General features: G+C 50.0%; 2 protein-coding genes across 6 annotated transcripts; one reads left to right on the top strand and one right to left on the bottom strand.

Moving 5' to 3' along the window:
* Nucleotides 1-752: 752 nt before the first annotated feature.
* Nucleotides 753-6,810, top strand: LOC122373425 (serine/threonine-protein phosphatase 2A 56 kDa regulatory subunit epsilon isoform-like; the record flags this gene model as incomplete). The annotated part of the gene is given in 10 exon segments (XM_043351459.1): nucleotides 753-902; nucleotides 905-948; nucleotides 1,922-2,023; nucleotides 2,650-2,742; nucleotides 2,931-3,121; nucleotides 3,481-3,694; nucleotides 4,020-4,139; nucleotides 4,502-4,605; nucleotides 4,921-5,046; nucleotides 5,783-6,810. Coding segments are annotated over 10 exon segments (1,241 nt in total), but the record flags the coding sequence as incomplete, so codon positions are not given.
* LOC122373426 (protein yippee-like 5) lies at nucleotides 6,684-11,414 on the bottom strand. Of its 5 annotated transcripts, none has more exons than XM_043351464.1 (5): nucleotides 11,374-11,414; nucleotides 9,556-9,712; nucleotides 8,161-8,516; nucleotides 7,738-7,854; nucleotides 6,684-7,258 (listed from the first exon to the last, which is right to left on the bottom strand). In XM_043351464.1, the coding sequence occupies exons 3-5, from the start codon at nucleotides 8,319-8,321 to the stop codon at nucleotides 7,153-7,155; spliced, it is 384 nt and encodes a 127-aa protein (XP_043207399.1). In that variant the 5' UTR covers nucleotides 8,322-8,516; nucleotides 9,556-9,712; nucleotides 11,374-11,414; the 3' UTR covers nucleotides 6,684-7,152. The 5 variants fall into 5 exon arrangements, with proteins under 5 accessions (XP_043207399.1, XP_043207395.1, XP_043207398.1 ...); XM_043351460.1 differs by lacking the exon at nucleotides 11,374-11,414 and adding an exon at nucleotides 10,492-10,587; XM_043351463.1 differs by lacking the exon at nucleotides 11,374-11,414 and adding an exon at nucleotides 10,447-10,511.
* Nucleotides 11,415-11,783: the final 369 nt, after the last annotated feature.

The following is an 11,783-nucleotide window of genomic DNA, read 5'->3' as shown; positions in this document are numbered from 1 at the left end:
TCAAACGCCGTCCTGGGGTTCACTGATACATGTTTACTGATTTGGTCGTCGATAATGCTCGACGCGCTTTGTCAACTCAAAGAGTAGCTTTGTTTGTTACAGCTGGTCTTCTGTGGATGTGTTGCGAACCATTTGACATTGTGTCATATATTTTGTTGTATTGTTGTGTATCATGAATTATTGTTTATTCACACTTCTGCAGCAGTCGTCGTCGACCATAGATCTAGACAGTCTCTATAAATAGGTTATAAATACCTAGCTCTAATCACTAAAGTTAACGACTAAAGGCCTGGCTACACTATGCGTTTTCTGCATGCGTTTTTGCAGGTTTGCGTGTTTTGCGTAATATCGTTCTAGGAAAAAAGTTATAAACAATATAATTTTTACTTTGGTTATATACAAAAGCTAATACTCTTATGTAACTAAAATTTAAGGTGAAAAACGTCTTAAAAACGTAATATCGTTCCTTTTTCTAGAACGATATCACGCAAAACACGCAAACACGCAAAAAACGCACGAAGAAAACGCATAGTGTAGCCAGGCCTTAAGCGTAAGTGCATGACATGGGCTGGGTACGCTGAACGACATTGCCACCCCACCAGTAATTCATCATCATGTATTGATATTTGATAATAAACCATGACATCTCGTTGGTCCCAGTGGGACCGTCCCACCCAGGAACTGTTTACTACCACTTACCAGAGTCATCTATCGGCAGCTTTATAAGTTTCATTTCATCTTTTGTCCGCCAGATGTGCCGCCGGCCGAGCAGGAGGAGCTATTTATCCGCAAACTGCGCCAGTGCTGCATCTCGTTCGACTTTATGGACCCGGTGGCCGACCTGAAGGGCAAGGAGATGAAGCGCGCCACGCTCAACGAGCTGGTGGACCACATCACCTCCGGCGCGGCGTGCTCACCGAGGCCGTCTACCCGGAGATCATCCGCTGTGTGAGTGAACGCACGACGCGCACAGCGGAGGAGGAATGGTCGGAGGGTTGGGACACATCGGAGAGGAATGGTCGGGGTGCGGGGTACACACACCGGATAAGAAGTGGTCAAGGCATCGGGACACACAAACAGAATGGTCAGGGCGTTGGGACGCAAAAAGAATAGTGAGGGCACTGGGACACACAGAGGTCAGGGCGGTGGGAGACAGGCAGAATGGTCAGGGCGCTGAGATACAGGCAGAATGGTCAGGGCGCTGGGACACAGGCAGAATGGTCAGGGCGGTGGGAGACAGGCAGAATGGTCAGGTCGCTGAGATACAGGCAGAATGGTCAGGGCGCTGGGACACAGGCAGAATGGTCAGGTCGCTGAGATACAGGCAGAATGGTCAGGGCGCTGGGACACAGGCAGAATGGTCAGGGCGGTGGGAGACAGGCAGAATGGTCAGGGCGCTGGGACACACAGAATGGTTAGGGCGCTGGGACACACACCGTGAAACGGAAGGGTGAGGGATACGCACTGGAGTGGTCAAAGCGCTGGGACGCACACATTGACAGAATGGTCAGAGCGCTGGAACACACCGGAGACAAAATGGTCGGGGCGCCAGGATACATATCGGCGCGCTAATGGTCTCGTAGATACTAATTACGCATATACGATCGCACGCTTCTATATGAGTAACGTTTGCACAAACGTACCTTGCCACACATGTTCCCGGGTCAATAGCATGTTAGTAGGCCTTTTATTAGGTAGTTTTCCACGAACCAGTCGGAACATCCGACTGCTGACCGAATTTCGACGTGTGTTACCGGTGAATCAGCTGTGGTGCCTCAGATGCTTCCCAGATTACGAATGACATTCAGCCGATATCCGGCCTCATAGGGCGGATATCGTATATCGTATATCGATATCGATATCGTGTATATCATATATATCCGGCCTAGGTAGTTTGACCGATGATGTATGTCCGGTGCAGATCGGCTGTAACCTGTTCCGGACATTGCCGCCGAGCGAGAACCAGGAGTTTGACCCCGAGGAGGACGACCCCACCCTGGAGGCGTCATGGCCGCACCTACAGGTCAGTAACAGTCCACTAGGCCTCTGTCGGTGGCTGATCGGGGGGGGGGGACGGGGGCGCGTTCCTGTGAACAATACTGATACTAGTGATATTTGTGTAGTTGTTGGACGTCATACTATCGTGGAGTGTCGTACGCTTATTCATCTATCGATAGCGAGACCAATCAAGCATTGTGTATAATGACACATGACTGTATCGACATATGTGCGTCAGCACCATTAGCATGTGTAATTTTCCTTACGGCGAGTCACACAGGAACGGGAACGGGAAGTGCATGCTAAAACAACACGTTGCGTTCCATTTTGATTGAACAACCCGTGTCTACCAGTTCTGAGTCCGTATCATTGGACTCTGATTCTTTGTTTTGTGTGTTGGGGGATGGGCGACGTTTTGTCCGTGGCTCCAGGAACCCCCAGTACGTTGAAGGCGAAATATGTCCGTGTCTGCAGGCGGTTCTGGTCCGGCGATGTACCGCTCGTTAGTCGGCAGTCGGAGCTGACATTGAATGACGGGATACACGCCGACCAGCTGACGCGGGACGCACGCTTTGAGACACCAGTCCGGGTGGCTGTGCTGCATTCCTCCTGCCAGACTCTGACTGTAGTCTTCTGTTTCTTCTATTTCAGCTCGTCTACGAGTTCTTTCTGCGCTTTCTGGAGTCACCGGACTTCCAGCCCAACATAGGAAAGAAAGTTATAGACCAGAAATTCGTTTTGCAAGTAAGTAATGTTGTTGCCTTATTATGTTAATTGGTTATGCTTTGTGTTTTGCATTTTTTTAGTTTCAATAACCCTGTAACCAATGTGCACAACTGGTGCAGAGGGCATTTTATGTAAACATTCGTTAATGTTTTCGATGTGCGGACTGCAGAGGGCTGACCCTCTGTCCCTCCCGGTGCGCTCTGCAGTTGTTACAGCTGTTCGACAGCGAAGACCCCCGGGAGCGAGACTTCCTCAAGACGGTGCTGCACCGGATCTACGGAAAGTTCCTCGGCTGGCGGGCGTTCATCCGCAAACAGATCAACAACTTTTTCCTGCGCTTCATCTACGAGACGGAGCACTTCAACGGCGTGGGAGAGCTGCTGGAGATCCTCGGAAGGTGCGGAAAGCGGTGGTGACGTGGGATTTCGGCCCGTAGAGAGGGCGGTTGGGGTGGCCGGGGACAGTGCCGGGTCGGCTGGGTGGGAGTCTTCACTCTAAAGGTCAGCTTACGCGGCTCGAGCGCCCTATAACCCAAATTTTACATCACGCGGGATAAAAGCAACAATTTATAGGTGTTATGGTATAAATATTTTTGTTATCTATTGCATCATGTTGTTTGTGTTTTTTTCAGTCTAGCGACGCATCTATCTGTTGATGTGCGCTGATATGTCCGCTCATCTGACGTTTCCGCTTGCGTGATGCAATCTGTGCTGACGTATTTACGTCATTGATCTGTGCTGACGTGTCCGCTGACAGCATCATCAACGGGTTCGCGCTTCCTCTGAAGCACGAGCACAAGCAGTTCCTGAACAAGGTGTTGATCCCGCTGCACAAGGTGCGGTGCCTGAGCCAGTACCACGCGCAGCTGGCCTACTGCGTGGTGCAGTTCCTGGAGAAGGACCCTACACTGACGGAAAAGGTGATCCTGGGCCTGCTCAAGTACTGGCCGAAAACCTGCAGTCAGAAGGAGGTAAGGACGAGGGCAGCCGGCCGCGGAACTGGGGTGGGATGGCTCGTTGCTACGCCTTGTTCATCGCGGCATGATCAGTAACGCAGCTTAATATGCTAGAAATACCTATTCAGAAATCAAAGGACGAACCTTTTCATTCCTCGCAATGCCAATTAAGTTGTTTAAACTGTCACGATGTCATGGGCGTCAATGACCAACGCAGTCCGGGCGCCCTAAAAGCCCAAATCATCATCATCGTCCCGATGCCCTGTGTTGGTCGCCCCGCCCCTGACGCCCACCGTCCGAGTCCCGGCACTGAAGCCGTATGTGTGTCTGTCGCCGACAGGTGATGTTCCTGGGAGAGATCGAGGAGATTCTGGACGTGATCGAGCCCAATCAGTTTGTGCGCATCCAGGAGCCGCTGTTCAGGCAGATCGCAAAGTGCGTCTCCAGCCCCCACTTCCAAGTGAGTCTGGGCACCGGAGACACGCGGGGACCGATGTACTGATCTGTGCGACATCTGATCTATTGTGTTCGTCTGCGCGCTTTTGTCCAGAACTCCCATCAGTTTCTGGCTGATCGCTGTATTTGCGATTATCTGGGCTACTCGTCTTCGCGACGAGATTGACAGCTGGACGACAGACGTGTCGTTTTTTGCCCATCCCGTGTCTTTCTGTGAACTGTTGAGAAGGGTGTGTCGGGGATCCGGCAGCACTCCTATCGGTATCGCTGACTCTGCGATCATGCTTCTCTGACGCTGCGGACATACTGCGACGCTTTGGGCCCCCTGCTAACGCTGTGACCTGACGTTGCGGACCCCTCCGCCAGGTGGCCGAGCGGGCGCTCTACTACTGGAACAATGAGTACATCATGTCACTGATCGAGGACAATAGCAGTGTCACGCTGCCAATCATGTTCCCGGCTCTCTATCGGTAAGACACGTTATACCACAGGCAGAAACACGGGCACCGTTTGCCACTCATTGAAATGCAAGCCGATACTGAATTATTTGTTACTCACTGAAATGCAAGAGACATTAGGTATCATACATGGTATTATGTTGCGTCCTTATGTTCAGCTGAGCGTCAATACGGCACTAAGGATTATCTTCTTAAGTATCCGGGCGTATCATGCCACACTTCAGAATCAATCATTACAAGCGATTGCTAGCCAACCCACTGAACCTATAGATTCATTACTCTGTACTCAGAACTATGCTGACCAGCGTTTTCTTTTTCTATCAACAGGATTAGCAAGGAGCATTGGAACCAGACGATTGTGGCGCTCGTGTACAATGTGCTCAAGACTTTTATGGAGATGAACGGCAAGCTGTTCGACGAGCTCACCGCCTCGTACAAGTCGGAGCGACAAAAGTACGTGAGCCCGCGGTCTGTTTATGCGAATGAACTGGTTGCTAGGGAACTTTTTATCGTATATTGTTTATTGCCTTTACCAGTCCGATGCATAGTACCACAAACATAATTCACATTTCCTCTCTTAGGAACCAGTTCACTTCATTGGGCTCCATTATTGGCTCTTGATCTGCCAACAAGATCCGGCATGCGTAGCTTGTGGGGCGGGCTCAATTGCTACATTGGTTATGCGGGTTTGTGCTTTGGTTTGCACGTTATTAATTAACAGATATAAGTTTATGATCATTTGGGGTCGGCAGGCTGTCTCAAAATCTTGAAAGCCCGCTGTCACAAGTCAATATGTTTGTCTCGGAAGCTTAGCTAAGTTTTGGTCTTGGTGTGAGGCTCCATTGGACAGCCGTACCAATTTGCGGACTGGTCGGAATCCGCTAATCTGCTGGCGTAATCTGCAAACCCCATCGTCAGTGCCGGTTACGTTTGGTTGTTTCATGTTCAATGATGAAAGCTGGCAATGTCTGATTGCGTCTGGTCCATATTCAGCGTCCTGAATTTACGGTGTCATATTTTGCTCAGTCACCTATCTTTTCCTGCATTCAGATCTCCACACCATCTCTTCCAACGCTTTTTATTTTTGGCGATTGACTGTAAAAGTTTTTGGGAGCTACATGTGAGCGCAGGCGACCCCTCGAAACCAGCGACTTCCCTCCTACATCTGACCCGTCCACGCCGGTTGCAGAGAGAAGAAGCGGGAGAAGGAGCGCGAGGAGCTGTGGAAGCGGTTAGAGGCGCTGGAGCTGCAGACACAGAAGGAGACGGCCGGCGACGCCAAGTAACGGGCGCGCTCTCGGCCGCAGCCGCCGGCCGGCGCGCCGCGGCTCGCTAGTCAGCGTCCGGCGGCGGCCGCTGAGTCGGCGGACCAGGGCGCGCCACCACTCATGTGATCGCTATACGGGGCGGCGCCGGCGGCGCGCTCGGGCTCGGCCAGTGGGGCGCGCGCCGGCTGTTGTTCGTTTGTCATAGAGGAGTGCCGCGCCGCCCGTCTGTTGCACACTGCTCTCTCTCTCTCTCTCCCCTCTGTCCGTACTGGCTCCGTCTCCTCTCCCGCGCGGACCGCCCGCCCGCCTGCCGCGCCGCGCCGGTCGGCAGTGATAGCTAATGCTCCTGGCCTTGTTTTGTTGTTGCCAAACGCGGCGCGGCTGGTGACCTGCCCGCGCGCGCTGTGGCCGCGCCGCCGGCGGTGCGGTGTGTGCGTGTGTCGGCCGCCGTCCTGCCGGCGCCGCCCGTCTCAGGGCCCCACCGGCGCCCGAATAACCCCCGAGACTCTGTTGCACGGCGGCGCGCGTGTGCCGCGGACCGGCGCGCGGCCAGCACCGGTTTTACAGTCTTTTGTCGGCCCCGGATGCGACTGTACATACTCGTGCATGAGGCATATATTGGACACGTGTGTGGCCGTTGATGTACCGGATGAGACCGAGCGACAGGGCGGCAGACGTGATCGGCGTTCGTTTGGGTTTGCGTACGGCGAGAATCTGTCCGGACTTGGCCTCCTCTGTAGAGTTCCATGCGATCAGTTGTGTAACGTTTTGTGATGTGTAATTTTTTTGTCCTATCAGCCACTTCTAACTCGGTAGAATGTCTCTGTGAATAAACTGTATATATACATATATACATACTACACTTGTGCTTGGCTTATAAATTCATGGACGCAGCCACGACCCGGCCCGCCGCAAACTGTCCCTCAATACAATACAATGTGGAAACTCGTCAATGACTGCTAGCTCTCACAGATCGGTACGGCGGGTGATCCTCGGTATCACTCTGGGGGAGATATAGGCTCTAGACGCGGCTCTCAGCCGCGGCAGTTGATGCGAGCGGAGTTGGCGTCTCGCGCTGCGGTCACTCCATTCGCGAGGTGACGCGTGACGCGCCTGGTGGCACGACAAACAGTTCTCGACTGCGACACAATCAGCGGCGCCACCGCCGCTCTTGGCGGTCGGCCAGCAGCAGCCCCCGGTCCTCGGCAGATGGCGTTACTTTCTCACTCGTGGGTCTCGCCAGCCTCTCGGTGGGTCGCTGAGGAGTGGGGATCCAGCGCACTATCGGCGGTTAGTCGCTAGAGTCCTCGGCGGGCAGCGCCATATCCTCGTCACCCTCGATACCGTCACTCTCCTTAATTAACGCCTGCTCCAGAATCACCCGGCCCTCCTTATACCTGAAACAGGTGCCAGACCCCAATCAGAATGCTTGACAATGGCGTCTACACTCTACGCATTGTCTGTTTTATCTGTGGTGAGTGACCGTACAAAACAACTACCACGCTCTAAGCAAAATACGAGCAGAGTGCGTAACCTGACAAACCGTGAGCCAAACATGCTCACTGCTCAGTGCACTGCACTCTTCCCCCCCCCCCCGCCTGTCCCCAAGGGAGTACACTTGTGAGTCGTGCCCCTGTGGCTCTGTGATGTGGGGAGCGTGGCGCGAGTCCACGATAAAGGGCGGTTAACCGATAACAGATTAGTTGAAAGCTGACTGCCCGATTTGTTTGCTGTCGGGAACGTTAGTAAAATGCAATAATATGATATGACTGGACAATCAGCCCAGCTACCCATTATGGAATTCAAGCGTCTGACTGCTCGCAAGCAGCTCGCAAGAAGCCAGCGAAAGCGGTTGACTGCCCGTGGGGCTCGTTACCTCTGCTGCTCCTCCATGGCGAACTCGTAGATCCAGCCGAGTTTGGTGTCGCAGTACTTGCAGGAGACGTCGCGCACCATGTGCCGCCCGGTGAGCATCTGCCGCTCCTGGATCTCACTGCGGGCACAGGCAGCGGCACGGTCTCAGCGGGAAACCGAGAGGCATCCACCCAGCACACATCAGAAACAGCGACCCGGACACGGCAGAGGAGCCGGACGGCTCTCGGTCATGATGGAAAAGAGCCGCACACGGTCGCAGCGGCCTAGTTTACCAAAGAAATAGACATTCGTTCCAGCAGAGAAGGAGCGGCACCCACCTAACCTTACCCGGTCAAAAAGGAGACTGATTGGGAGCGCACCATCCCCTATCGGTTTCGGTTCTTTACACGTCAACTAGATCAGCTAGTTATAAGCACTTCCCCACCTGAATTTGAGGTTGACCACGTCTGTGAAGAGGAAGGCGCGGCCGGTGGATCCGGTGAAGCGCGTGCTGATCAGCTTGCTGCGGTTGGTGAGCACGGTGCCGCAGCTGCGACAGGAGAACAGCCGCTTACCGCCAATGTGCCGCAGGAAGATCCTGCCCATCGTCCCTCACCCGGGACCGCCGCGGCTGCGGTCACGAGACCAGAGAGGGCACCGCCCAGATACGCAATACGCTGAGTGGTTCAGACCGGAACGTCGTGTACGCTGGCAGTTACAAGACCAGCCACCAGAAAGTGTCTCACTCAGATTGCTGGCTTCGAAAGTTGCGAGCCGAGATCGGCACTGCTACCGGATCACCTGCGGATGAAGAAACAAATATGAGAAGGTTAATGCCTCGTGCAATTAATCGTTACTTATCCAGCGAAAAATCGCGAATATGTCCACTAAACCTTCGCGACTCACAGACGATCGCTCGATTTCTGAGTCAACAATTTTGGCGATATTGATATCGATACCAATGATTGACGATAGGAGTTTCCACATACCCCCTACCTGGGGAAATGGCCACCTCGACGCCGATTCACTTCACCCCTAATCGAGCCAGAGCGTTGCAAAAGACGAGCGTGTTGACCGCCACAAAACCGATAGTGGAGTACCAAATGCTTAGGCCTGGGATCAACCGGTGACATCTGATGTCAGGTCAATGTCCATGGGTCAGATTAGTTTTTGGTGAATAACAGGTAAAAATAAGTGCAGTACGAATTTCACATCAAACCATCGCGATTTTGATGTCTAGCTGCTTCAATCTCATACCTTCTGTTGGAAAAGGACAATTTGTGCCTAGAAGGTCAATCCAAAGTCAAATCTACTCAGGTTGGTGTGATGGTCTAGAAAGATGCATTCCATTAGTCAGCTCATTCAGTGCCCTCTAGCAAGGTACCTACTCTTTACAAATGATGTTTTATGATAGGTATTGAACTGATCAAAAACAGTTATGGAGCTGCCAAGGGATTTTCAACATCAGCATCACACTGCTGTTTATTAAGTTACCCTCCTCATTTTCAGAGACTCAATTAAAGGGTAAAATGACTCTCAAAACAGATCTCATTTCAAATTTTCTCACAAGGAAGTAAGATAAGTGTCCACATTTAGGGGAGGTGTCATGTGGTGTGGGGGTCGCATTTATCTCAGGGTGAAATGTTAAACATTGATTGTATACCATGTTGGAAATTGTATGTCTATAAGAGTTGTGAAACAAATCTACAAAACAATGCTGTTAAATCATTACCAAGCTTTCTCAAAATGAATGCTAAAAAATGTGCTTGCTTTCTCAACCCAAATCCACCTGCAAGTGATTAAATTCCTGAGGTTGCCAACTGCAAGATAGTCTCAGTACCTTGGCTGCCTTGTAAGATGAGGCAGAGACAGGTTATCACCAGCCTGTAAGGGGGTGGGAAATGAGAGGTCTGTCCAATGTATCCAGCAGCTCTGCTGCCTCCTGATGCCAGAATCCTCAACTGGTCAGTACTCAGTGAGCACTGATCCAAGTTGACCTGGGAATATGTGGGGTGGGGATAGAGCAGTGATTAGTCAATGTACTCCCTGCAGTGCTTTCCAGCCCTGCTACTCCGACTCTGCCTTCTGGAACATGACAGCTGCTGGGGAAAAGATAACACAATCAGGCACAACATATTCAATGTAAGATTGCACACAAGTTATGACTGATTTGAAAAAGACAGCAACTGATGATCATATCCAAGAAGCAGCAAACCCTAAAATGACTATAAAAATATAGTGTTCTGTATTTGAATTCTGACCTTCCTTGAGCAAGCAATGAGTATAAACACTTAAACAGGGGTCAAAGGACACATTGAGCAGGCTACAGACATTCATTTTCCAATCCCAGCTACACAATCAAAAAGACAAAATAGATACATGATGAAGAAATGAAACGGTAGCAATAAAATAAGTAAAGAAACTGATGTAGATGGACCAGAGGTTCAATCTGCCTTTGATCTGATGATAAATGAGGCTGTTCACCTTGTGAAACAGTATAGGGCTGAAACACATAGGTGAACTGTTTAAAATTAGGGGATATGGGATAATCATCCAAATCACAGTCAATAATGAGATATACCTAAATAACCCAAACTGAAACCAACAAGCTGTCTTTCAACCTGTTAATTCATGACAATGATAAGAAATTGTGAGAATTCTTCCAATGAGAACGATGGCCATGGTTATAGTCATTCATCTCTGAATACTAAACCTCTCATTAAAATCATACAAGTAAATATATAGCCACAAAAAGAGCAAATCCTCCCTTGTTTACCACTAAGCAGACTGTTTCCCAATGACCTTGGATTTTCTCGCCTTTCTTTGTTTTGATTGACAAACTTTTATTCCCCGATCGAAACTACAATCAAGTCCAATAAGGCAGCGTAAGCGTGGATCCGATGCAAGGCGTCCAGGAAATAGTTCACTTTCACGAAATTATTTTTTTTGCAACGGATTTATGATTTTTTTATGTTCAAAATAATCAGCAAAGAAAATAAAACCTTTTTATAACAAAAGATTATTTTCTATATTTTGATATAGGAAGAACTTTTCAGTTTCTGTAAGGCACACGCGATCCAGTATGAAAAGAGCATGGGTCCCGAAAATTCTTCAGAAACAGAGAAATTATCGCAGCCACCGGCATTTGGGCGATCTGCTCGATCTAATAATGTTCCCCTGAATGTCCTAATTGATCAGTACGAGCATATCTATGAGTACGAGAATTTCTCTAGAGTTCTCGTAGATAATTTCTCTAGTTTCTGAAGAATTTTCGGGACCCATGCTCTTTTCATACTGGATGGAAATATATGCAAGGCACACATCACACCTTTTTCGGGACGAGAAATAGAATATCTTTGCCTAGGGTGATCGTTGGGCTGTAAAAGCTCCTGATTTATGCTCGTCTCAGCCCAAGCTACGGAACTGCTATTCCAGTTCAAAACCCATGTTAAAAAGTGAACTATTTCCTTTAAGGGCCTTGAGTGTATTACAGGGCAGGGTTTACAGGGTAGGTAGGGACTCGAAAATGGTATGTTCAAAAATATTGTTATATTTTTATCAAATAGAATCTAGTTGAATATTGGTGAGCAAAATCAACATTACACCACGTCAGTAGCGGCGGAACACCCTAGCGGCGGGGGGGGGGGACACTGCCGACTTTTGGTCCCATTCTTTCGGGTGGGACTAAATGCTTACTTCGAAATCTAAGCTACGTTGCGGCATTGGCGGTTATGTGCGGCGTGTATGCCGCATGATTAGTAAGAGGCGACCACTAAATTAAAGACTCAAACGCTCCGACCGGTTCTCAATGAATAACACTGCATACCAAAAATGCCAACCGCTCTCGTCATAAGATATTCAGCTTTAAATAACTAGGTTATCTACATCATCATTTTGAACCAAATTAATACTTTCAACTTAACTCACTCATTCCTTCCTTTGTTGTCTCCAAACAGTCGTTCGATTGTCTGGAAATCGTATGCTAAATCCCGTACCTGTATGCGACTGGTGCATATAAAGGCCGATAAAAGAATTTGAATAGGCTCTGGCATGCGATTTCCTGGCTAC

This window comes from Amphibalanus amphitrite, unplaced genomic scaffold (genome assembly GCF_019059575.1).
Source record: "Amphibalanus amphitrite isolate SeventyFive unplaced genomic scaffold, NRLGWU_Aamphi_draft 001494F_arrow, whole genome shotgun sequence".
Taxonomy (NCBI): domain Eukaryota; kingdom Metazoa; phylum Arthropoda; class Thecostraca; order Balanomorpha; family Balanidae; genus Amphibalanus; species Amphibalanus amphitrite.
This window is presented reverse-complemented; position numbering and strand designations above follow the sequence as displayed.

Coding starts and splice junctions, on each gene's coding strand:
- LOC122373426 (XM_043351464.1), bottom strand. CDS start 8,321: ATGGGCAGGATCTTCCTGCGGCACATTGGCGGTAAGCGGCTGTTCTCC. Junction 7,855..8,160: donor GTGGTCAACCTCAAATTCAG/GTGGGGAAGTGC, acceptor CTGTGCCCGCAG/TGAGATCCAGGAGCGGCAGA. Junction 7,259..7,737: donor GCCATGGAGGAGCAGCAGAG/GTAACGAGCCCC, acceptor CACCTGTTTCAG/GTATAAGGAGGGCCGGGTGA.